At 38.0% G+C, this 26,536-nt stretch overlaps 1 protein-coding gene across 1 annotated transcript; it reads left to right on the top strand.

Moving 5' to 3' along the window:
- Positions 1 to 4,765: 4,765 nt before the first annotated feature.
- LOC120076012 (uncharacterized mitochondrial protein AtMg00820-like) lies at positions 4,766 to 5,140 on the top strand. Its single transcript, XM_039029791.1, has one exon. The coding sequence runs from the start codon at positions 4,766 to 4,768 to the stop codon at positions 5,138 to 5,140; it is 375 nt and encodes a 124-aa protein (XP_038885719.1).
- Positions 5,141 to 26,536: the final 21,396 nt, after the last annotated feature.

The raw sequence follows: 26,536 nt of genomic DNA, 5'->3' as shown, positions 1-26,536 counted from the left end.
ATATATTAGTTAAAAACGGTTTAGTTGGGTTTCAAATTCGGTTTTCAAAAGTGAAACCGAACCGAACCGAATTAATTCGGTTTCAAAATTTCTTCAAATCGCATCAAAATGTATTTGTCGGTTTCACTGAGTTTTTAGTTTGATTTATAGAAACGGTTCGATTTTTGCGGTTTGAATGACCACCCCTATCAAATGGACACATAATATATCTACAGTGAGGGGAATGCAACTACAGGCTATAGTGGATTGTCTCATTAGTTAACAGATACCGATTAACTAGGTTAAAAAGTTTGAGCGGTTAGTCTCAGATCGTTTGAGTCCATGATATGTAGGTTCATCAGGTCTCCTTGCTAGCTCACTACGGAAAAAAATTGAATAACTAGGTGAAGTGAGAAATTGAAATGTTCAAATTCGATCTTTAGGAAAAATTGTATTTTATATAAGGTATAATTTACAATTATTAATTATTTTTGGAGAGTATGTTTTAAATAAAATATTAACATGAAAGTGTTTTAAAAATTGATTCATGTGATTAATCAAAGTCAGGTGTCAAACACAATTTAATATGTGATATTAAATTTATTTATTTTATTTAATTAAAATTATTTTAATTAAATAATATCTAAAATATGAAAATAGTATTTCATTTTTTTGTCAAAAAATTATTTTATTATAAATTTTATTTCAATAAAACATTAGTTAGTGGAAAGATACAATTGTTGGATTTTTCCACTAACTAAGTGAGTTTTGAAGTGACTCATGCTAAGCTTGACACCTATAACATTATTGATGCTAATGGAATTTGAGATGAAAGCCATGCAAGAAGGATTTTGCATGTATTTTGTTTATAACTAGGTTTTGATTTTCAAAAATTTAAAACTAATGCTTCCTTAATTTTTGAAATTAATCTTTCTCAAATCATCTTTGACTTTCCAAATTATTTAGTGAAATTCCCTATTTTTCACTCAAGTTTTCGGTCCCAGAACTGTGTTTGTCAATTGGAGAATAGCGAGGATTTACTATTGGTGGTACTGATTGCTCGTGGAGACGAAGTTTACCGTGGAAACTACAAAGGTTGTATCTCTAACTCTCTTTGCATGCTTAATCCTTAGTTAATTATTTGTAATTAGAGTGTTATGATCTGTTGCTTCCACTGTGCATGCTACTTATTTTCCAACAGTTTTTGGATGAAATGACTTCTTTAAGTAGACTGTGTTGTAGAGAAAGAGATGAAGGGTAGATATGGTTCTACTGAGTGTGTCAAACTATTCACACGAGAATTCTGAAGAAATTTAATTCGTGAAACTTTGTATTGATTTCAGTATAGTAAAGTGGATGCAATCTCTAATGTTTGATCCTTTGACGACTTCTCTAACACAAGGGATAAAAGTTTAAAATCTCTAGTTCTTCAATCTTCAAGAAGTTGCTTTGAACTTCGATCTTCTGGAAGTCAAGGAAGCTCTAATCTTCCAAGTCTTTAATCTTCAGAAGGTTGTAAACTTGAGATCAATTTGAGCTTCAGTCTTTTGAAATTCAAGGAAGTCTTATCTTTCAAGTCTTCAATCTTCAGAAAGTGATAATCTCGAGATCGATCAAAACTTTCAAGTTTTAAGAGCTTCAGAGCCTTAATCTTGATCTCCTGAACTTCAACACTTTGTTGCCAATTTTCCAACCTCCCCAAATGAAAGGGCAAAGCCTCTATTTATAGAGGATTTTCATGGGTTCTAGGTGGGCTTGGGCCCCATTTGCTTTTGGGTTTTCAAGCTTGGGCCCAACTACTATTTAGGTTTCAGCTAGAGTTTAGGGTTAAGGCCAGTCTTTTCTTCGGCCTGAATTTTCCACGGTGGGCTTGAACTGGGTCAAATTTTGCAAAGCGATTTTAATTACTCAAACTGACACAATTTATGATTTAAAGCCCAATCAAACCTCCAGCCAAATTTATGGATCGTGGTCTAGGTCTCATCGCCATTAAAGTTGATAAGCTCATTATTGTGATCAAATGGGCCAATAGAAGACACCTGACATTTTGTAATAGGATAGAATTTTCATTCAACACTCTTATCTCCCTCAAGTTAATCCCTACCCCCAAATAACCCTAACTTTAAACGTCGGTATTCCCCATTTCCGGCCTACAAATGGTCTCTTCCCATACTCATCTACTCAATCATTACCCCATCTCTCTCCGCCCCAACAAAATACAAGTCCATTTCCATCTCTTACTCAACCTTTGTCCATCAAACCCACTGATTCTAACTATCTTTTTTGGAAGAATTAACTTCTCAACTTCATTATGGCATATGATGTAGAAGGTTTTATCGATGGTTCCATCCCAACACCATCTCAGTTTCTTGACCAGTTGTGAACCCAAATGAACCCTCAGTACATGGTTTGACAACGATTCAATCAAATGATTATGAGTTAGTTATACTTATCTCTGAGTGAAGAGTGAAATCGTGGGATGTGGACACTGCTTTTGAAATATGGGATACTCTCAAGAGAGTGTACAAATCGTCATCTATAGCAAGAATCATGGGTCTCCGATCTCAGCTACAAAGGGTAAAGAAAGATGGGTTCTATGTTTCTCAATATCTTGCTCAGATTAAGGACATTGCTAATCAGTTTGCCGCGATTGGTGAGCCTCTTTCATACTGAGATCATCTTACATACATACTAGAAGGTTTAGGCATTGAGTATAATGCCTTTGTCACAAGTATACAGAATCAAACTAACCTCCCGTCGTTGGCCAATGTTCAAATCCTTCTATTGGCCTATAATGCTCGATTGGAGAAACAAAACACTGTGGATCAGTTAAATGTGCTTCAAGCTAACCTTGCAAACTTTCACTTTCCTCAAAATTGAAAAACATCCATCCTTAGACCTCTATCTTCAAGTAAGCCTCCTTCAGGTAACCCTGTTTCCCCTGGTTTTTCTTCCATGTTTAATAATATGCCCTTCTTTCAACATTCCTCCCCTAGTCTTGGTCGTGGTCAATTTACCTCTCCCCCTTTGCAGCAAAGAAATCAAAGAACTCCTTGCCCCAATGCCAAATCTGGGTAAAATGGGCCATACAACCTTTGTGTGTTATATCAAAAACAACTATGCCTATCAACCAACTTCAAAGTCTCAACCCCAAGCCCTCTTTAGCTTTCTGCAGCCTGCCCAAAGCCCCTCCCCTTTTCCTCAACAAACTTATAACCTTGACCCATCTTCCTCACCACCCTTCTCTCATCCAGATGATGCTTGGTTTATGGACTCCGAAGCTACCCACTACGTGACACCAGATCTCACTACTCTCACCAACACTCTTGGAATTTCACATAATTCAGTCAGTATAGCTAAATTTTGCTTCGATAATATGGCTTTTGTTGAGTTTCATCCTACTTATTTTCTTGTGAATGATCAAATCTCCAAAAGGGTACTGCTTCAAGGACACCTTGATCAAGGTCTCTACAAACTTTCAACATCTAATTTTGTTTCACGAGTCTCTTCAACCTCCTCGATACCAACTGGCTTTCTCTCAACACTACAAGATCCTCAAGTTTGGCACCATAAGCTTGGTCATCCTTCTGGTCTTGCTTTTCAATCTATTTTAAGTCAATGTAATGTCAAACTTCGTTCTAGTTCAATTCCCTTTTGTAATGCATGACAAATGGCTAAGAGCCATCGTTTACCTTTCCCAATGTCGTCTTCTTGTTCTAAATATCCTTTTTCAACTTGTGTACTTCGATATATGGGGTCCTTGCCCGATCTTATCTATAAATGGAGCTAGATAATTTTTAATATTTTTTTATGATTATAGTAAGTTTACTTGGATTTATCTTCTTCGTACCAAGAGTGAAACTCTCTTTTTCTTCTTATAGTTTAATGTCATGGTTGAAAACCAATTTCATTAAAAAATTATTGCCCTTAAAACAAATGGTGGTACTGAATTTAAACCTTTAATTCCTACTATGCTTACCAATGGTATTCAACATAGAATTTCTTGCCCATATAACCCCAACAAAATGGTATGTTGAGAGGAAAAACCATCATGTTGTTGAGGTTGGATTGTCTCTTCTTGCTTATGCCTTTGGTCCTCAAAAGTTTTGGTCCTTTGCATTTTAAACAACTATTCATTTTATTAATCGTCTTCCTACAAAGGTTCTTCATAATAATTCTCCATTTTCAAATTATACAACAAACTTCCCAACTACTCTCTCATCAAGTCTTTTGGTTGTGCTAATTTTCCATTTCTTCATCCTTACAATTACCATAAACTTCATTTTCAATCCCGTGAATGTGTTTTCATTGGCTATAGTTTATCTCATAAAGGATACCTATGTCTTGATGTCTCTAGTAGTCATATTTATGTTTCTAGACACGTGATCTTTAAGGAAACTGCCTTCCCTTTTGCTGTGTCAATCCCACAGTCTACTTCTCTAACCTTGTCTAATCATGTTCAGTCTCTCTCATTCCCCTTCCTTTGTCTACAGAGTATGTCAAACCATATCTACACCTCATGCTTATTCTCCTTTACTTCCTATTTCCAATTCACAAAACATACCTCTCATCTTTAATAATTCAGCTTATACTCAATCTCCCAACCATATTATTTCCATTCCTTCCCCTGCTTCTATTTCTTCAAGCCAATATCCCCATCCAAATATCCCTTCTACATCTTCCCCTAGTTCTTATTCCTCTCCTGTTCAAACACCTTCTCCTTCTCCCATAAACCAAGTATCTAAATCTCCTGCCCCTTCATTCTCTCTCTGAGTATCAACATCCTATGATAACTCGGTCCAAATCTAGAATTTTCAAACCCAAGGCCCTCTTAGCTATTGTTCCCTCTACCTCACCAACCATACCCATCGAACCACCAAACTACAAGGTTGCTCTTGCTGATCCACAGTGGAAACAAGTAATGGTTGCTGAATATGAGGCCTTAATAAGGAACAACACTTGGTCCTTGGTCCCATTACCTCCCAAACGCAAGGCTATAAGATGTAAGTGGGCGTTTCACATAAAGCTAAGGCTCACAAGTGAACTTGAACATTATAAGGCTCGATTAGTTGCACAAGGGCACACCCAAGAGTTTGGCATAGACTATTTTGAGACCTTCAACCCCGTCATCTTTGGTTGTGTCATTTGGTTGGAATGTTAGATAATTGGATGTTTAAAATGCATTCCTCCATTTTGATTTACAGAAAGAAGATTTTTATGAAGCAACCAGCTAGATTTGTCAGTGATTTTCACCCTCATCACGTCCTTTGTCTGAATAAATCAACCTATGGTCTCGAATAAAGCCCTCGCGCTTGGTTTTCCAAGCTAGCTCGTGTTTAATTGGCTAGGGTTTCTCAAGTTCCAAAGCTGATACATCCATGTTTCTTTACAAAGATGATTATTCCATTGTCATTTTCTTGATTTATGTTGATGACATTCTAATTACTGGTAACAATAGTAATTTGATTCAGTCGTTTATCTTAGTTTTGAATGCAAATTTTTCTCTTAAGGATATGGGTGGCTTGTCTTACTTCTTGGACATTTAGGTGATTCATAAGCATGACTCAATGCATTTGTCCTAAACCAAATACATATGTGATCTACTAAAAAGGGTAAAGATGTCTGATTGTAAGCACATCAACTCTCCTATGATTAGGGGTGTTCACTGAAACTGCAAAAACCAAACCGTTTGTGAAACCAAACTGAAAACGAATCAATGCGATTTACTGTAATTCTAAAACCGAATTATACGGTTCAGTTCGATTTCAAAATAAAAAAGTCGAAATAAAACCAGATCGAACCACATTAATTTAAAAATAAATAAATAAGTAATTATATATAATACACACACACACACACACACATACACACTATATATATATATATATATATATATATATATATATATGTATGTCCACTCTTCTTAGTTAGAATTAAGGTTTTTTTATTACTTCTCGACCCCCTCACTTCCAGATGGCTTCTTCTTCTTCTTCTTGATTATGGTTTCAAAATAGTGTATTGAATTAGAAAAAAGGGAAATGATTTAGAAAGGAAGAAGGGATGTTCGGAAAAGCAGAAGAGCAAAACTTTCCTTTTCATCAAAGTTGGAAGAAAAATCCAAAACCGAAAATTGAATCGAACCGAATTGAAACCAGAATCAAATTTTACAGTTTGATTCGATTTAATTTCAAAACCAAAATTTTCGATCCAATTCGTTTTGACTCCCAAACCGAACCGAACTGAACCATGAACACCCCTACTTATGATGGCTTGAATACAAATGTCTATACATGATGGGGAATCTTTGGAGGATCCAACTGAGTATCATAGTCTGGTAGGTGCTCTGTAATACTGCACCCTCACACGACCTAAAATTAGCTTTGTGGTTAACACGTTGTGTTAGTTTTTACATGCTCTAAAGTTCTCTCATATGCAAGCTGTCAAGAGGCTCCTATGGTATTTGAAATGGTCTATATCTCTTGGTCTATCCTTCACCAAGAGTTCTCATCACTCTCTTACGTGTTACATTCATGCAGACTGGGCAAGTTGCTCTGATGATCGAAGGAGTACAAACAGTTTCTGTATTTTCTTGGTTTCAATTTATTTTCATGAAAATCTTCTTAGCAAAGCATTGTATCTTGTTCGAGCCAAGAATTTGAATATCGAGAGATGTCTAATGCTATAGCTGAACTTATTTTGGTTTAATCCATCTTATCTGAAATTGGGTTAGTAATTCAGCCTCCAATAATCCTCCCTAATAATATTAATGCAACATATATGGCTGCTAATCTGGATCTTTACAATCGAACTAAACATGTTGAGATCAATCCACCACTTTATCCATGGACATGTTGCCCGAAAGCAACTCATTGTTCGGTTTGTGCCTTCAGATGACCAATTGGCCGATATTCTGACTAAGGCTTTACCTACTACCTATTTTTCCCAAGTCACCTTCCTTTCAAAGGCCCATTTGCTTGAACGGGGATGATAGAAGATATTTCATTATTATGCATTTACTATTTTGCCCTTTATTATGTCCGTTATCATTTTTGCTTTGGTTGTTATTCTTGTATCAATCGGCATGGGACATGTGTTCTTATCTTCCATATAAATGAATGTCTCCACCTCTGCTCATTCACATAGAGCAAATTACTATTCATTTATATTTTTCGAATTCTTTAAGAATAGTTTAAAGAGAATCAACATAGAGTTGAACGTGAAGGATGTAACCCAATCGAACAAAAAAATCTTAGTGCTTCCAAAAGAACATTTACGATTCAGGTATGCTCAAAAAAGAACATTTACAATTCACGTCATACCCGGGATAAAATAGCCCAAAAAAGAAAATCCGATCGAAAATGCACTGTTACCGATTGGAACACACGCCTTTCTGACTGAATGCTTTAAAATCGGAAGCAGGGAAAGGAAAAATAAGCAGAGGAGAGCGAAGGGAATGGAAGAAATGTTGTGCTCTAAACTGCTGATGGACGCGCATTTTATAGGCCTTCAAAGCTGAACTGTCGCGTGAGAGAAGCGCAGTCAACCTCTGAACGTGGGTGCGGAAGATGCAGCCAACTGAGAGATTTTTTCTTTTTTTTTTTTAAATAAAAAATAAAAATAATGAAATAAATAACAAATAATAATAATAATTTTATTAAAAAATAATCACACTGACGCCTCACCTCGCCACGCTCGTCTAAATTGGACGATGGCGCACATGTAGGACGTCCACCGATCCCACATTGGTTCATCTTCTCACTCCCTCCAAAACATAGGTACCCCTTAGTGCCCAAACTCATAGCCCAAGGTTGGAGTATAACAGGGAGACTTCCTTTTCAAAAATTTTCAATGTGGGATTCTCCAACCAAAGGTTAGTTCCCTTTTGATTTTTTTGAAAAAAATAAAATTTCACTCAACAATCCCCCACTTGAAAATTTAAACATAAGGGAGACCAAAAAAATTTCATCAAGTAGTTTCAGTTTATACAACATTGTGCATAAACAAAGGTGTCTTACGACTTGAACATTTACGTAGTGTGGATGATTCAGAATATACTAGAGTAACCATTGGTTTTGAACTTTATCTCTAACAGCATCTCTTATAGAGTGTCATTAGGGTGTAGTTCGAAAGCTCGTGCTTTAATGTCTAACACGTGTATCCCGGTTTAGTGAACGCTCTAGAGAGTTTGCCTAAAAAACTCCATAGGAAGCAACCATCACTTCTACATTCACATTGGTAAGTCTATCATGAGTACTCCTATAGCTAGGTACCCCACTTGACATCAAGTATAGATCTCATTAATCTAATATATAGAGATACAGTGAGCGGAAGCGGATCGTTTCAAATCTCATTGAGAAAGAACACAACAATTATAGAATAAATGGACACGATTATGCATATACTATAAATTACAACATGCTTCTTATAAATGAACAAACAGGGATCGAGTATGCAAACCTTTGAAGAACCTTTCTTCAAGTATCTCTCGATCGTTCAGCAACTGATTCAAGGAAGTACTCGAACGCAACGAACAAAACAACGAACAACACGAAATGATGAATCCTCGATCACTATCGAGTCCAACTCGATCCTCAACCCTCAAACGGAATAGGAACACCACCACAAGAATTACTTTGGTATTCTCGATGTGAGAATCCATAAGTTATGGGCTCTGTGTGATTCTGGATAGAGGAAAGGATGAGGTAGAAAATCGAGTAAGTGGGAGATGGATGAAGTCTATCGTATAAACTAGATACTCGATCATTTAGTACGAAGAAACCTATTGCATAGACTTTGCTACTCGATCATATAGAAACGAGTAAGTGAGTAACTATCGTATAGTAAACTCGGTACTCGATCGTGTAGGCTGTGAGACCCTATCGTTTAGTAAAACATTTTTACTCGATAGTTACTTATTTTGTCAAACGACACAAATGAATCAATAACCGTGTTGGAAAACAATTTCCCTTTTTATCTCACAGTTACCATAAAACTTCCAATAACCTCCCACTCAATCGGTTATTAAAGAAAAAGAATTAATTATTATATAATTAATATATTATAAATAAATATGATAACTAACTTATCATATTATATTTATAACCTATAGTTTTAATATTTCATCATATGAAACATATAAACTATAGTTCTTTTTCTATTTTATGATATTTAATATAAATCATATTTATATTAATTCCTCCAATTAATGTATATAATACAACAAAACAATTATATCACATATAATTGAATCAATTTAATTATTTCACATATAATTAAATTTCCTCTTGTTAATTTGAACACTTCAAACTAACCCAAATTCTAATTCTCAACTTCAACCCATTAAGCTACCAAAGGGACCTTATGGACCTGTAGCTTGAAGCTCCAACGGTACATGAATAACTGACTAAACTCTTTAATCACGAGATCCACCATCCGTTAACTGTTAGTCACTCTATTAAAGACCGACAGTTGCACTTTTCGCACTACAGATACATTTTTGTGTCCATTGGATATAACCAATCAATAGTGCGATGACCCTTCACAAATCGCTCGTAAGTAAAGTTGGGCCAATTTACCATTTTGCCCCTGTAGTTACATCTAACTTCTTAAGTATCATTGATTTCTTTAATGAACAAAAAGTCATAACCCTACTATGATTGAGTCCTATCTCCCCAAGAGAGCATGTGGCCACTATGTTTAAGACCCGGAATCAGCCTTTAAGAGAGCAATTTATCTACTTATCCTTGCTTTGGGGAAGGAGTGAATTATGTCTTGTGTAGTTGAGTTCTCAGCTCCTCAATCAGACGAATCCCCAAAATGGTAAACTTGTTGAGTTGCCAATCTTGCCACTCTCACCCATACAAATCAAAGGACCGCCCTCATGAGCAGGAGTTCCCAACTCACTCAAAATTAATGTCATGTCACTTATGGTTATCCTAGTGAAATGTAAGTCTCAATTATCAATGACGTTATATAAAGAAACTAATCATTTCATGGTCCGGTCTTATACAAACTCTTTGTATAGGATACCGTCGGTCACACCTCTCCATATGAATGGTCAGGATCAAACCATTTGTAGCACTTTACAACACCTGTAATATCTACAAAGCAGGTTGTATCCGTACTGTCATAAGGATAAGGTATCACTCCTTTATCCTTATACTACAGACTATTTAGGTTATTACTTAAGGCATGATCAACTTGTATGTCTCCACATACATGCTTAAGTTACATGAAATAACCACGGATCTTAGTTTATTGGATTGAGTAAATACTGATAAAATAACACTTATTTTATCAATAACAAAATGTTCACACAGTGTTTACAAACTACGAGACTACCAAGAGAATTAGGACACTGCCCAACAATCTCCCACTTTTCCTAATGCCTCAGGAGACTAATGTACAATACAAGAAAAAAAATACAATATACAATAAACTAGGGCATACTTTATACCCCAGTAACATCTCCCATTTGCCCTAGACAAGGTGTCGCATGTCCCTAAGACCTAGACTCTTCAAATGACCCTTGAACACTTTAGCCGTGAGAGCCTTTGTAAACAAATCAATAACGTTGTGCTCCGACGCGATCTTCATGACTATCACATCATCGTGATACACAATCTCCCTGATCAAATGATACTTCCGTTCTACGTGTTTACCTCTTCGGTGACTCTGAGGTTCCTTAGAATTTCCAGAGCCTCATTATTATCACAATAGAGTATGATCGGCAAAGAAATATTTAGAATAACTTCCAAATCAGTAAGGAACTTCCTAAGCCAAACAGTCTATTTAGTAGCTTCACAAACGGCTACATATTTGGCTTCCATAATGGAGTTTGTGATGCATCCTTGTTTGATGCTTCGCCAAACTACAACCCTTTCATTCAGAGTGAACACTGACCCTGATGTCGAATTTCGAGAATCTCTATCAGTCTGAAAGTCAGAGTTTGTGTATCCTGTAAGGATCAAATCCTTATCTCCATACACAACATATAGTCCCTCGTTCTCCAAAGATACTTGAGGATCGTTTTGATTGCCGTCCAGTGATCAAATCCTGGATTGGACTGATATTGACTGACAATCCCTACCGCATAGCAAATGTCAGGTCGAGTACATAACATTGCATACATAAGGCTACCAACAACCGATGCATAGGGAATCTGTCTCATCTCCTCAACCTCTTAAGGTGTCTTAGGACACTATTCTTTAGGCAAAACAATTCCATGCCTGAAAGGTAATAAACCCCTCTTGAAATTTTCCATCAAGTACCTGATCAACATCTCGTCAATGTATGATACCTGAGACAAGGCCAACCTTTTGTTCTTACGATCCTTTATGATTTGGACCCCTAGAACAAAATGTGCCTCTCCCAAATTTTTCATTTAGAATTGGGCAGCTAGTCACTTCTTAATGTCAGTCAGAAAACCTACATCATTTCCAATGAGTAGGATATCATCTACATACAACATAAGGAAAGCTACTGAGTTGTTAATGATTTTCTTGTAAACACAAGACTCATCAACATTCTGATCAAAGCCAAATAATTTGATCACACTATCAAATCTAATGTTCTAAGATCTAAATGCTTGTTTCAGTCCATAAATGGACCTATTAAGCTTGCAAACGTTTTGCTCTTGATCTGGATCAATGAACCCTTCTGATTAAGCCATGTAGATGGTCTCCTCAAGATTACCATTAAGAAAGGCAGTCTTGACGTCCAATTGCCATATCTCATAATCATAAAATGTGCCTATGGACAGGAGAATCCTGATAGACTTCAACACGAAAACAGGTGAGAAAGTTTCCTCATAGTTCACTTCCTCGATCTGGGTATAACCCTTTGTCACAAGTCTAGCCTTAAAGGTCTGCACCTTTCCATCTACACCTTTTTTCTTTTTGTAGATCCACTTACAATCTATAGGTTTTACCCCATCAGGCTGATCCACAAGTTTTCAGACGGAATTGAAGTACATAGACTCCATTTTCTGATTCATGGCTTTAATCCACTCATCTTTGTCAACATCCTCTATTGTTTACTTATAAGACAATGGATCCTCAACTCTATCATGAGATATGATGTTTTGGGCTTCAGTCAAACCCATGTAGTGTTCCGGTGGGTTCACAACCCTCTCACTATGTCGAGGCAGTCTCAATTCTTGAGATGGTTGACTAGATGAATCGTCATCAACAACTCTTGTTGATCTATCAATTTTTTTAACAACTCTTTTTGAACTCTCAGTAGTCTCACTAGAAATCTAATTTAAAACAAGCTTACTTCGTGGTTTATGATCCCTTATATGTGGTCTTCTTCCAAGAAGATAGAATTTGTCGACACAAACACCTTATTCTCACTTGGATCATAGAAGTATCCACTCCTCGTTTCCTTGAGGTAGCCTACAAATAGGCAAACTTTCGAACGAGGTTTTAACTTTTTAGGGTTAGCCACAAGCACGTAGGTCAGACATCCCCAAATTCTGAAGTGGCATAAACTACCTTTACGGCCTCTCCATAACTCAAAAGGCATTTCAAAAACACTCTTTAAGGAAACATTATTCAAAATATAAACTGAGTCTCCACTGCAAATCCCCAAAATGAGTCTAGAAGATGAGCATAACTCATCATAGGCTGAAACATGTCCAACAAGGTTATGTTTCTCCTTTCTGATACACCATTCTGTTGAGGTGTGCCTGGGGCCGAGAGTTAGGACGTGATTCCATGTTCTATCATATAGTTTTGGAATTTTAAGTCCATCTACTCTCCACCACGATCAGATCGTAGTGTTTTTATCTTCTTACTTAACAAGTTTTCAACTTCAGCCTTATACTTCTTAAACTTTTCAAGCTCGTCTCCTTGGCTCTATAACCTTTCCCAGTAAAAGGTTGTTTGGTCATTTTGCCTTCAAGGCATGATTCACATATCGGCAAAGAGTTTTCTTCTAAACCATTTAGAAGTCCACATTTCATCAACTTCTCAATCCTATTGAGATTGATGTGGCCTAACCTTAGATGCCAAAGATGGACGTTTTTCTTAGGAGAAACCCTTGGTCTTTTAACAGTTGTTGATGTTTTGAACATTTCAGTATTAAGCAAGGCTTTTATGACTAACGACCTTAATAAATACAAGTTATTTTCCATTGAACCAAAACCAATTTCCATACCATTCTTAAAAATAAACACTGTATTCTCAGAAAAGGAGATGGAATAACCTTGTTTAATCAGACAAGAAACTAAAATTAAGTTCTTCTTGATATGAGGAACTACATAAACATTATCCAGTAACATATAACGTTTCTTGTCCAAAAATAACTCTAGCCTGCCTACAGCAACAACTGAAACAACCTCACCAGTACCGACTCGAAGAGTCATCTCTCCATCTTTCAACTTTTTTCAGGAACTAAATCCTTGATGGGAAGAACCTACGTGACTAGTAGCACCTGAATCAAGTATCCAGGCAAAATCATCATTCTCTACCAAATACGTCTCCAAGACAAATAAATCACATTTACCGTCTTTAGACTTCTTCCTCTTTTGGAGAGTAGTGGAATTAGTATCAGAACCTAAATAAGCTCTAAGTTCCATTTCAGAGAACAATTCTCGTCGATCAACTTCATCAGAATCAGCAACAATTGTTTTCTCTTTTAGTCCTTTGACATTCAAGAAAGACGGGAGATTATCTTTGGAGCTGAAACTACTAGTTTCTTTGTCATCAATCCCATTGTACCAAAAAAATGAGAACAGACGTTCAACAATTCGTGCAACAAGTCCATGATCTCACATGCAATGACCATGTTCTCAACCCTTTTGGCCAATGCATCAGGTATGCTAGCCAAAATGTGAAGTCTGGCCATCGAATTAGCCTTCGTCCACACCTCATATGCATTACGAACATTTCACGGTGCATCAGGGGTGAAGACTTGAGGACACTCATCAACTATGACAAACTCGAGATCGTTCACCATGAAATATGTTTTAATGTACTCTTTCCAATGTATGTAATCGATCAAATTAGAAAAGGCAACTAACAGAAAATCATACAATGACATGTTACTGAAAAAACAAAAATATTGATCTACATTAGATTTTAGCAAATACTCTTGAAAACAAATCCAATCTGGTTTAGCAAAATCTAAATGAACCTCGTAACACATCTAGTTTTGCAATAACGCTTGAGTGGTTTAGGACAAAATCCACTGAAAGGTAGTCAATTTATCCCTCCTCTGAATTGGGACACTCTCAACCAATCATCACACCAAAAAAACTATTATTTCTATAATACCTAGCCATCATTAATTTGGTCAAGAAATCATTAATCTGCTTAACAATTTCCCACAAGTTTGACCCTTTATTTTAGATCCTAGAGTTTCGCCCCAAACAGCCAAACCGAATGGGAAAAAATCCGATTAAGGCAAAAACTAAAGCGACCCTATCCATTTATGGAGTTCACCTTGATATTGACCAACCGCATAAACCATACGAAAGGGGAAGCTCCCAGGGCGCCATGAGACCGTACAAGAAGATCTCACGGTGCAAACCAATGAAGGAGACCACAAGACATGTTGACACACATCCTTCACCCACTTACTATAAATACTCTTTCCGTTCACCTTGATATTGACCCATCAAACACCATCCAAAGAGGGATGCTCTCAGGGCACCACGAGGCCAAGCATGAATCTCACGGCGTGAACATTCAGGGAGAAACGTGAGTGGAATTTGTTGGGGTTGATGCCCTAAAAGTCTCGTGTCCTGTAGTTTGTAAACAGTATATACGAACACCTGTGATTATTAATATATGATATTTACTTCACATCTTGTTGTTTTGCTCGGTTATTTGTTTTATTTGCTTTACCACAAACTAATAAACATAAAATCTCTGGTTATCTGTATGTGACTCAAACATGTATGTGGTGACATACAAGTGGATCATGTCTTGAGTGATAACCAAAATGGTCTGTAGTATATGGATATAGGAGGGAAACCTTATCCTGGCAACGCTACTGACGCGACCTGCTTTATGGAATAGTCACAAGTGTTGTGACTTGCCACAGATGGTCTGATCTTGATCATTCGTGTTGGGGACATGCGAGCAGGGGCGTCCTATACAAAGAGTTTGTATAAGACCAGACCACGAAGTGTTAATGTCTCGTTATATAATACCGTTCATGACAGACTCTTCACTTCACTAGGATGACCATAGATAACATGACCTCAATCCTGAGTGAGTTGGCAACTCCTGCCATTGAGGGCAGTCATTTGATTTGTATGGGTACGAATGGCCAGGTCACCGATTTAAACCTACTATTTTGGGGATTCGTTTGATTTGGGAGCTGGGAACTCAGCTACACAAGATGGAATTCACTCTTTCCCCAAGGTAGGGGTAAGTAGATAGATGACTCCCTTAAGGGCTGATTCCAGGGCTTAAACGATGTGGCGCCACACACCTTCTCTTGGCCTGAGAGGTGTTCACACATAGTTGGACTATGTTGTATTGTTCATTAGAAGAATCAGTAGTACTTAAGGAGTGAGATGTAACTACAAGGGCAAAATGGTAAATTGGCCCAACTGTACTTATGAGTATCTGTGAAGGGTCATCGTACTCATGATTGATTAAATCCGATGGACACATAAATATATCTGTGGTAAGAAGAGTTCAGCTGTTGGTATTTAGTGGAATCACTGACAGTTAACGGATGGTGGATCTTGTGGCTAAAGAGTTTAATCAGCTATTCACGTACCGTTGGAGCTTCGAGCCACAGGTCCATTAGGTCACCTGGGTAGCTTGGATAAAGTCGAGAACTAGTGTTTGGGTTAATTTGAAATGTTCAAATTGAAAAGAGGAAGTTCAATTATATATGATATAATTGGACTGGTTAATTAGATATGATATAATTGGCTACCATGTATGAGATACATTATTTTGGAGGAATTAGATATAAATATGATTTATATCAAGTAAAGGAGAAATACTAATAGTGGATAATATGATATCAAACTATAGGATATAAATATAATATGATTATATTTATTAATTAAATTATTTATAATTAACCGATTGATCCACGTTCGGACATGGGAAGTGGGGCTACGAAGGTTATGGAAACGACGGGTTAAAGCAATGAAATAGTTTTCATTTTATTCAATTCATTCGTGCATTCGGATCCCGCGCCCAAAAGAATCCGTGAAAACGATCGCAAGAGCCTATACGATAGAAGCTTGTTCGTTTAAACGATCGTCTACTTCACGCGTTTTCTAAACGATCATATACATCTTTCCTAAACGATCGTTCAGTTTTTCCTAAACGATCGTGTAGCTCTACTATACGATAAGCATTTCTGCTATACTATTTTAGAGTTCATCACCCACTTGCTATCGTCTACACGACGCCTTCTCCTTCGTCCTCTACCAAACTCACCAGAGCCCACTCTTTGGGTTTTTTATGCTGAGAATACCCAGGTATCTCTTGTGGTGGTGTCGTCCCCGTAGCATTGTTTGTATACCTTTGGATCGTGCTGTTGTAGTCGACATACTCGTCGGGTATTGGTAAATCGGTAGAAGGTTTTCCGCTGCTAAGGGTTCAGACATACGAAGACAGTCTTCATTTGGTATGAACCTTTTACCTTGTTACATTAAGAACATGCATCGCATATTGCGTCCACGAAATTTTCGTTTTCGAGTAATTGACATCTAATTTCCCGTCATTAAGTTTTTGTGCCGTTGCCGGGGACTTGGCAGCTAATTGTTTGTTGAGTTTTGTGTCTCTACAAGTAACCTTTTTATCTTGGGAGTATTGTAGCTTGTGTGATCAGGCTGCAAACAATATTGAAGTGTAGGCGGTGTGCTGAAAGCCAGTATTGACCTCGAGGTGGAAGGGCAATTAGTTACATGAGCTGAAGGTAATTCTAACCACATGGTGGCCAACATGAGCCCAACAATTGTCGGAAGTTCCAATGGTCGAGTAAGCCCCTTGACCCAAGCAGTTGAGAGTAATCTCCTGCAAGGAAGACTCCTTGCGGTGACAACACTTCTATTTTTCTAGGGATGTCTTCTCTTTAACTTGCTTTCTTAGTTTAGGTTATTTTTATTTTTATTGTTATTTTGGATATATGGCTGCTTCCTTGGTTGTGGTGCGTTTGCTCTTTATAGGTGCAATAATAAGTCTCCTCGGTGCGCAATACAACAGAAGAATTCCTTTCATTCTTCAACGCATGGCTTCGATCGCACGGATTCCAACGCATAATCGCATGCGTTGTTCCATTTAAGGTTCTTTTCTTGTTATCTTTTATGCATTATCCTTTTGAAATTCTATTTTTCTCGCTTTGCGGTGTTTCTATGATGGTACGTATACTTTACCTCATCTTCTAATTGATCATCGTAAGGCGTTCCTCACTTTTATTAGCTTCTTCAAATTTTGAAAGTCTTAAGTTTTATTTTGTGTAAAACTTTGCTCAAACATTTATTACCGCATTCCTGAAATTTTGTTTGGGGTTGGCAGCGGTCTCGAAGAATTGTGTTCATTGCATTGTGATCATTTAAAAAAAAGTGAGAATTTTTTAGAATAATAACTCCACTGTCAATGCAATGAGGAAACCCATGCTGAGAAGAGTTAAGTTGTGAAAGGCACTTACCCCTAGTTGGATGTCCGCATGACACACGTGGGGGCAAGCCAAAACGAAGTTAAGTCGCCAGGATCAACACATAAGCGCAACTCCTCTGTCCGACGCAAGTCAAATCAAGAAAGACAAGAGTTGAGTTGAATATCTGTCTCTTATACACATCTAGATGTGTATAAGAGACAGGAGTGAAGCTGTGAAAGGCACTTGCTCGAAGTTGGATGCCCGCATGAAACACGTGGGAGTAAGCCAAAACGAAGGGCGTAACCAGGTTCAACGCCGCATTAGAATATGTAATCACAAAATTTTTGAAGTGTTTTGAACGAACGCATTTTCAAAAGCTAAACACAAAGTTTTGGTGAATGAAGAAAATTTTTTTGAGCAAAAGCTTACCGGATTTGAACTTAGAAAAGATCTTTTTGAAGAAGCAGCCAAAGTGGAGGAGAGCATTTCGGCGATGGATTAAGGTATGAGTCAATTATATTCTGAGAAACCAGTCATCGCAAAGGAAAGCAAGAAGTTGAGTTAGAATTTCTTGAGTATAACGCATGCTTAAGGACAAGCATGATTTTAAGTTTATGGGTGTGATGACGGGCAGAAATGCATGTCATCTTAGGCCTTTTATTTAGAATTATGAGGGTTTTTAAGCAGAATATGTGGCAATTATGTAGGAATTCATGAGAAAATGAGCTTGCGTCATTCAGCATGATGAATCTCGGCTAATCCATTATTATGCGTTATTATGCGTCCAATGTTCTATTTTTGTAGCTAACGCAGGAAATGGACGCAAACGCGAAAACCGGACCACCGCATAGACGACAGCATGTGGAGAAAACTCACCATCGTAAAGGTGAACGCGTTCAATCAATGCATGGGTGTTGCAGTAATCAGCCGCATGCATCCATCGCATGAGAGTTGCACTTGTCAAGCGATTGCGATCATTGTGTAGAGTTGCGGTATTAAGCGAATGTGGTCACTGCATGATTGCACATACTAATAGGATCAACGCAAGGTTGGTGGAATGAACGCATCAACGTATATCTTGGGAAAATCAAAAGATGATGTTGACATTTCACCTACCATGCCATTAACAGCAGAGATTCAGAAAGAACTAAACGCACCGCGAATGTCAGAATCAGAGCAGTCCATTAATACTGTCGGTGATCCAAGCTTTATATAAAGAAGCCGATGAGCAAAATTTCAACTTATCCAGGGTTTTTGCCCAAGGTTGAATCCAAGGTTTTCACCTGAGGTTCATCTAGGGCAGATCCTTGTGATTCAGACAAATGCGTGAGAAGAAGCTTTGAGAGTTCTTCACCTCCTTCATTCATTCTGATTGACGATCGAGCCTTCGACCGGAGCTAGATCTCAAGAGAGTTAGCTCCATCGCCTATCCATGGCACCACCAGCAACCTTGACGCACATCCGCTGGAAGGCAAGTCATTGCTTCCAGCCGGTCATTTCATTTTCTCTTCTTTTCTTATATTGTATTATATTACATTTTGTGATTAAGGATATTAATACATGATGTGTTCAATGCATTTCTGTGTTTCCTTCGACTCCATCTCCATCTCTTTTACTTAGCATCTTTAACTTTCATTGCATCACTTAGTGAGATTGCTAGAGTATCGCATACTTAGTCATGTGGATTAGGGATATGAAGCATGTAGCAAACACCGAGAGGTGTACGTTGCGTGAGTGTGTGATGTAAACCTTATTTTTCTTAGTGTGAAGTTGTAGCAACGCCTATCTATAGGCGGACGCAATGCTTGTCTATGAGTAAAGTCAAGCAAACAACTAACTGCCCGAAAGATTAAGTGGTTGGTCGCAATTAAGCAATGTAAGTTATTGTTCACTAGAGATAGGAATAATCTATGTCAGCAAAGTTCATGCGGTTACCTTGTCTTATAAGCGCTTCATTCATCATTTTAGGCATACTTGAGAGGTAGTCTAAAATCAAATCTAAGACTCGAGAGAGCGGATTGGAACGCTAAAGCAAGAATGGGGAACTTAGAGATAAGCTCCGTTTGCTATCACATAGCGTATGCACCCTACGGATAGGATATTGCATGCGTCCAGGAAGCAGTCAGGTTAGCATAATTCTGCATTCTTTGCCGGAGAGCTTCCTGCACTTTGTTAGCAATGTTATTCTTAACAAAGTGAAATATAACCTTACAACTCTCCTCAACGAGCTGCAACATACCAATCTTAACTGAAAAGTAAGGAGAGCAGAAGGGTGGGTAAATGTTGCTTCATCCTCAAGGACGTTCCAAAGAGGTTCGATCCTCAAGAACGAAGTCTGTACCTTCTACTTCTAACTCTGTAAAGGGGAAGAAAGAAGAATGGTGGTAAAGGAAAAGGGAAGGCACCTGCTAACCCACCTCCTGTCGCCTCGAGGAGGCATCAACCAGTGCTAGGGAAAGTGTTCCATTGCAACAAAGATAGACATTGAAAGAGAACTATCCTCGGTATCTGAAGGAGAAGAAAACGGCCAAGGCTAGGCCAAGGCGGATAAAGGTAATGTGATTTACTTGTGCTCAAAACTTGTTTAGTGGAGAATGATGATTCAGCCTGGATAATTGATTCAGGCGCCACTAACCCTGTTTGTTTTTCTTTTTAGAGAATTAGATCTTGGTGACAGCTGGATGCTGGTGAGATGACGATGCGAGTAGGCACCGGGCATGTCGTCTCAGCTGTGGTAGTGGGAGGACTCCATTTGACTTTACAAAATAGGTTTCTAATTTTAATGATGTATATATTGTTCCTGAACTAAAAAGGAACCTTATTTCTGTAAAGTGCTTATTGCAATGTGTTTCTTTTAATTTGAGTAAAGTTTTTATTCATAAAGATGGTGTTTTTATTTGCACAGCAAATCTGGAATCGAATTTATATGTGCTAAGGTCGTTAGCCATTAATTCCCTCCATAATACTGAAATGTTCAGAACTGTCGTAACTCAATCAAAACGTCGATAAATTTCTCTAAAAGAAAATGCCCAACTTTGGCATCTACGTTTAGGGCACATCAATCTCAATAGGATTGAGAGATTGATGAAGAATGGATTTTAAGTGAGTTAGAAGAAAATTCTTTACCTCTGTGTGAATCTTGCCTTGAGGTTAAGATGACTAAACGACCTTTTACTGGAAAAGGTTTTAGAGCCAAGGAGCCTCTTGAGTTAGTACATTCTGACCTTTGTGGTCCTATGAATATGCGAGCCCGAGGTACATTCTGGAAAAGGTTTTACTGATGATTACTCCGAGTACGTGTATGTTTATCTTTTGCAATGAAAATCTGAATCCTTTGAAAAGTTCAAAGAGTTCAAGGCTGAAGTTTAAAACGCATTAGATAGATGAATTAAAACACTTTGATCAAATCGAGGTGGAGAGTTTTTGGACTCCACATTCCAAGACTATTTGATAGAACATGGAATCGTTTCCCAACTCTCAGCACCGAGTACACCTCAGCAGAATGGTGTAGCGGAGAGGAAAAATAGGACCTTGTTAGACATTGTTCGCTCGATGATGAGTTACGTTTCCTTACCAGACTCGTTTTAGGGTTTCGCAATGGAGATTGCAGTGTACATACTCAACTGTGTTCCCTCCAAGAGTGTTGTAAGAACACCTCTGGAGTTGTGAAACGGGCGTAAAGCTAGTTTACGTCATTTCTGCATTTGGGGTTGCCCTGCACATGTGCTTAAGGCTAATCCTAAGAAGTTGAAACCACAGTCGAGGTTATGCCTCTTTGTAGGCAACCCTAAAGGTACACGAGGAGGTTATTTTTATGATCCAACGGAAAATAGGGTGTTTGTTTCAACAAACGCTACTTTCCTGGAGGAGGATCATATAAGGGAGCACAGTCCACAGAGCAAAGTCGTGTTTCGTGAGCTTTCAAATGCAACTACTGAAACTTCAACAAGAGTTGTTGAAGAGCCTGCTATATCAACAAGAGTTGTTGATGGGAGTTCATCCAGTAGGTCGGTTCCACCTCAACATTAAGAATCATGCATCGATATTGCGTCCACGAAATTTTCGTTTTCGAGTAATTGACATCTAATTTCCCGTCCATTAAGTTTTTGTGCCGTTGCCGGGGACTTGGGCCAAGCTAATGTTTGTTGAGTTTGTTGTCTCTACAAGTAAACCTTTTATCTTGGAGTATCTTGTAGCTTGTGATGATCAGGCTGCAAAACAATATTGAGTGTAGCGGTTGCTGAAAGCCAGTATTGACCTCGAGGTGGTAAGGCAATTACATGAGCTGAAGGTTAATCTAACCACATTGTGGCCAACATGAGCCCACAATGTCGAGTTCAATGTCGAGTAAAGCCCCTTGACCAAGCAGTTGAGAGTAATCTCCTGCAAGAAGACTCCTTGCGGTGACAAAACACTTCTATTTTTCTAGGGATGTCTTCTCTTTTAACTTGCTTTTCTTAGTTTAGTTATTTTTATTTTTAATTGTTATTTTGGATATATGCTGGCTTCCTTGGTCTGTGGTGCGTCTGCTCCTTATACGTGCATAATAAGTCTCCTCGGTGCGCATCAAACAGAAGAATTCCTTCATTCATTCAACGCATGGCTTCGATCGCATCGGATTCAACGCATAATCGCATGCGTTTTCCATTTAAGTTTCTTCTTGTCTGTATCTTTATGCAATTATCCTTTTGAAAATTCTATTTTTCTCGCTTTGCGTGTTTCTATGATGGTACGTATACTTTACCTCATCTCTAATGGATCATCGTAAGGCGTTTCCTCACTTTTTTAGCTTCTTCAAATTTTGAATCTTAAGTTTTCTTTTTGTGTAAAACTTTGCTCAGAACATTTATTACCCTTCCAAATTTTGTTGGGTTGGCACGTCTCGAAGAATTGTTCATTGCATTGTGATCATTTAAAAAAAAAGTGAGAATTTTTTAGAATTAATAACTCACACTGTCAATGCAATAGAAACCATGTGCTTGAGAAGAGTTAAGGTTGTGAAAGGCACTTACCCCTAGTTGGATGTCCGCATTGACACACTGGGGGGCAAGCCAAAACGAAGTTAAGTCGCCAGGATACAACACCATAGCGCAACTCCTCTGTCCCGACGCAAGTCAATCAAGAAAAGACAAGATTGAGTTGAATAATAGAACGCAACGAAAGTGGTATGCCCGCATGAAACACGTGGGAAGTAAGCCAAACAAGGGCGTAACCAGGTTCAACGCCGCATTAGATATGTAATCACAAGATTTTTGAAGTGTTTGTAACGAACGCATTTTCAAAAGCTAAACACAAGTTTTGGTGAATGAAGAAATTTTTTTGAGCAAAAAGCTTACCGGATTTGAACTTAGAAAAGATCTTTTTGAAAGAAGCAGCCAAAGTGGGAGAAGAGCATTTCGGCGTATGATAAGGTATGAGTCAATTACTATTCTGAGAAACCAGTCATCGCAAAGAAAAGCAAAGAAGTTGAGTTAGAATTTCTTGAGTATAACGCTGCTAAGACAAAGCATTGATTTTTAGTATTATGGGTGTGATGACGGCGCAGAAATGCATGGTTTCAATTTTTTTTTCTTAGGCCTTTTATTTAAGGAATTATGAGGGTTTTTAGCAGGAATATGTTTGGCAAATTATGTAGGAAATTCATGAGAAAGATGAGCTTGCGTTCCATTCAGCAATGATGAATCCGGCTTAATCCATTATATGCGTTATTATGCGTCCAATGTTTCTATTTGTAGCCTAAACCGCGAGGAATATGGACGCAAACGCGAAAACCGGGACCACCGCTATAGACGACAGCATGTGAGAAAACTCACCATCTAAAGGTTGAACGCGTTCAATCAATGCATGGTGTGTGCAGTTAATTCAGCCGCATGCATCCATCGCATGAGAGTTGCATTGGTCAAGCGATTGCGATCATTGTGTAGAGTTGCGGTTTAAAGCGAATTGGTCACTCTGCATAGTTGCACATACTAATAGGATCAACGCAAGTTGGTGGAATGAACGCATCAACGTTATCTGGGAATCAAGATGATGTTACATTTCACCTACCAGCCATTAAACAGCAGAGATTCAGAAAGAAACTAACGCACCGGCGAAAATGTCAGAATCAGAAGCAGTCCCATTAATACTGTCGGTGATCCAAGCTTTATATAAAGAAGCCGATGAACAAAATTTTCACTTATTCCAGAGTTTTTGCCCAAGGTTTGAATCCAGTTTTCACCTGAGGTTCATTCGTAGGCCAGACCTTGTGATTCAGGACAATGCTTGAGAAGAAGCTTGAGAGTTCTTCACCTCCTTCATTCATTGCTGATTGACGATCCGAAGCCTCGACCGGAGCTTAGATCTCAGAGAGTTAGCTCATCGCCTATCCATGGCCACCACCAGCAACCTTGACGCACATCCGCTGAAGGCGAATCATGCTTCCAGCCGGTCATTTCATTTTCTCTTCTTCTATATTGTATTATATTACATTTGTGATTAAGGAATTAATACATGATGTGTTCAATGCATTTCTGTTTTCCTTCGACTCGCATCCCAATCTCTTACTTTAGGCATCTTTAAACTTTTTCATTGCATACTTAGTGAGATTGTAGATGTATCGCAATTACTTTCATGTGGATTAGGGATATGAAGCATGTAGCAAACACCGAAGGTGTTACGTTGCGTGAGGGTTGATTTAAAACCTTATTTTCTTAGTGTGAAAGTTGTTAGTAACGCCTATCTATAGGGACGCAAATGGCTTTCTATGAGTAAAGTCAAGCAACAAACTAACTCCCGAAAGATAAGTGGTTGGCCGCAATTAAGCAATGTAAGTTGATTTCACTAGAGATAGGATATCTTATGTCATCAAAGTTCATGCGGTTACCTTGTCTTATAGCGCTTCATTTCATCATTTAGCATACTGAGAGGTAGTCTAAAAATCAAAATCTAAGACTTCGAGGACGGGATTGGAACGCATAAAGCAAAGAATGGGAACTTAAGAGATAGCTCCGTTTGCTATCACAGTAGCGTATGCACCCTACGGATAGGATATTGCATGCGTCCAGGAAGCAGTCAGGTTAGCATTTAATTCTGCATTCTTGCCGGAGAGCTTCCTGCACTTTGTTAGCAATGTTATTCTTAACAAAGTGGAAAATATAACCTTACAACTCTCCTCAACGAGCTGCCAGACATACCAATTCTTACTGAGAAAGTAAGAGAGCCAGAAGGTGGTAAATGTTGCTTCATCCTCAAGGACTGTTCCAAGAGGTTCACCTTTCAAGAACGAAGTTCTGTACCTTCTACTTCTAAATCTCGTAAAAGGGAAGAAGAGGGGGAATGGTGGTAAAGGAAACAAGGCGAAGGCACCTGCCTTAATCCCACCTCCTGTCGCCTCGAGGAGGCATCAACCAGTGGCTAGGGAATGTTCTACCATTGCCAACACAAGATAGTACATTGGAAGATGAACTATTCCTCGGTATTCTGAAGGAGAGAAGAAACGGCCAAGGCTTTAGGCCAAGGGCGGATAAAGGTAAATTGATTTTGGAGGAAATTAGATATAAATATGATTTATATCAAGTAGAGGAGAAAATACTACAAGGGAAATATGATATCAAACTATAGGATATAAATATAATATGATTATATTTATTAATTAAATTAATTGATTAATTATTTGATAATTAACCGATTGATCCACGTTTGGACATGGGAAGTGAGGCTACGAAGGTTATGGTAACCGACGGGTTAAAGCAATGAAAATAGTTTTCATTTTATTCAATTCATTCGTGCATTCGGAGCCCGCACCCAAAAGAATCAGTGAAAACGATCGCAAGAGCCTATATGATAGAAGCTTGTTTGTTTAAACGATCGTCTACTTCACGAATTTTCTAAATGATCGTATACATCTTTCCTAAACGATCGTTCAGTTTTTCCTAAATGATCGTGTAGCTCTACTATACGATAGCAGAGTTCATCTCCCACTTGCTTATCGTCTACACGATGCCTTCTTCTTCGTCCTCTACCAAACTCACCAGAGCCCACTCTTTGGGTTTTTGACACCGAGGATACCCGGGTTTCTCTTGTGGTGGTGTCGCGACATTGTTCGTGTACGTTCGGATCGTGCTATTGCAGTCGACATACTTGCCGGGTGCCGGTAGATCGGTAGGAGGTTTTCCGCTACTGAGGGTTCAGATATATGAAGATAAACTTCTTTTGGTATGAACCTTTTACTTTGTTAATTTTGTATTCTAAGCATGCCGATAATGAGTTTAATATGCATAACTGTATGTATGCAATTTATATCGTTTGAGTTTCGATCACAGTAAAATCGGAGCGATCTAAACTCGCTCATGGAACTCTCGGTATGAGATCCTTCAGAATTGGCATATCATATATATATTTTCCTCCCACTAAGTATTTTAAGAACCTAAGGTTTAGTTTACTTAGAAAAACACAGCTAATTATTTTAACTAAGTGACTGTTTAGGTTTGCCCAAAAGTAACGCTTACTTTGGAAAGTTAAACAACTTTTGATCAACATTCAATAAACTCTTTAACGAACATGTAATCAATTGTTGCATGCTTGTAGCAAATCTATCTAATTCACCTTTCCAGGTAGGGGTATTCCGTTTCCGTCAACTTAAATACCCCAGCCTAGCCAAAACCCACCTTAGACAAAAGTTTCCTTATAGATAGATTTATTACAAATTTAATCTTTTATGAAAATCAATTTAATCCTATAAAATCGATTTAAAAGATTAAACTTAGGTTTCTAATCTCATTAGAACCATGAACTTAGGTCTATCTCAATCAAATTTTAAAACCTTTTTAAAACATGATTTTACCTAAGTTTGCATGCAACTCTTGGTTATTGATTTTAACTCTAATTTCATTAATTATAACTCTTATAAAAAATGAAACAGTCAAAATTAACTACAATGCGAAGCAACACATTCTCAAGGCATTTGTAACTCTTATAAATAAATCTAAGTGTCATGCTCCAT

This window comes from Benincasa hispida, chromosome 1 (genome assembly GCF_009727055.1).
Source record: "Benincasa hispida cultivar B227 chromosome 1, ASM972705v1, whole genome shotgun sequence".
Lineage (NCBI taxonomy): Eukaryota > Viridiplantae > Streptophyta > Magnoliopsida > Cucurbitales > Cucurbitaceae > Benincasa > Benincasa hispida.
The sequence above is the reverse complement of the archived record's forward strand: the minus strand, read 5'-3'. Positions and strand labels throughout refer to the sequence as shown.

Excerpts from the sequence above, each read along its gene's own strand:
- LOC120076012 (XM_039029791.1), top strand. The coding sequence starts at position 4,766 with ATGATAACTCGGTCCAAATCTAGAATTTTCAAACCCAAGGCCCTCTTA.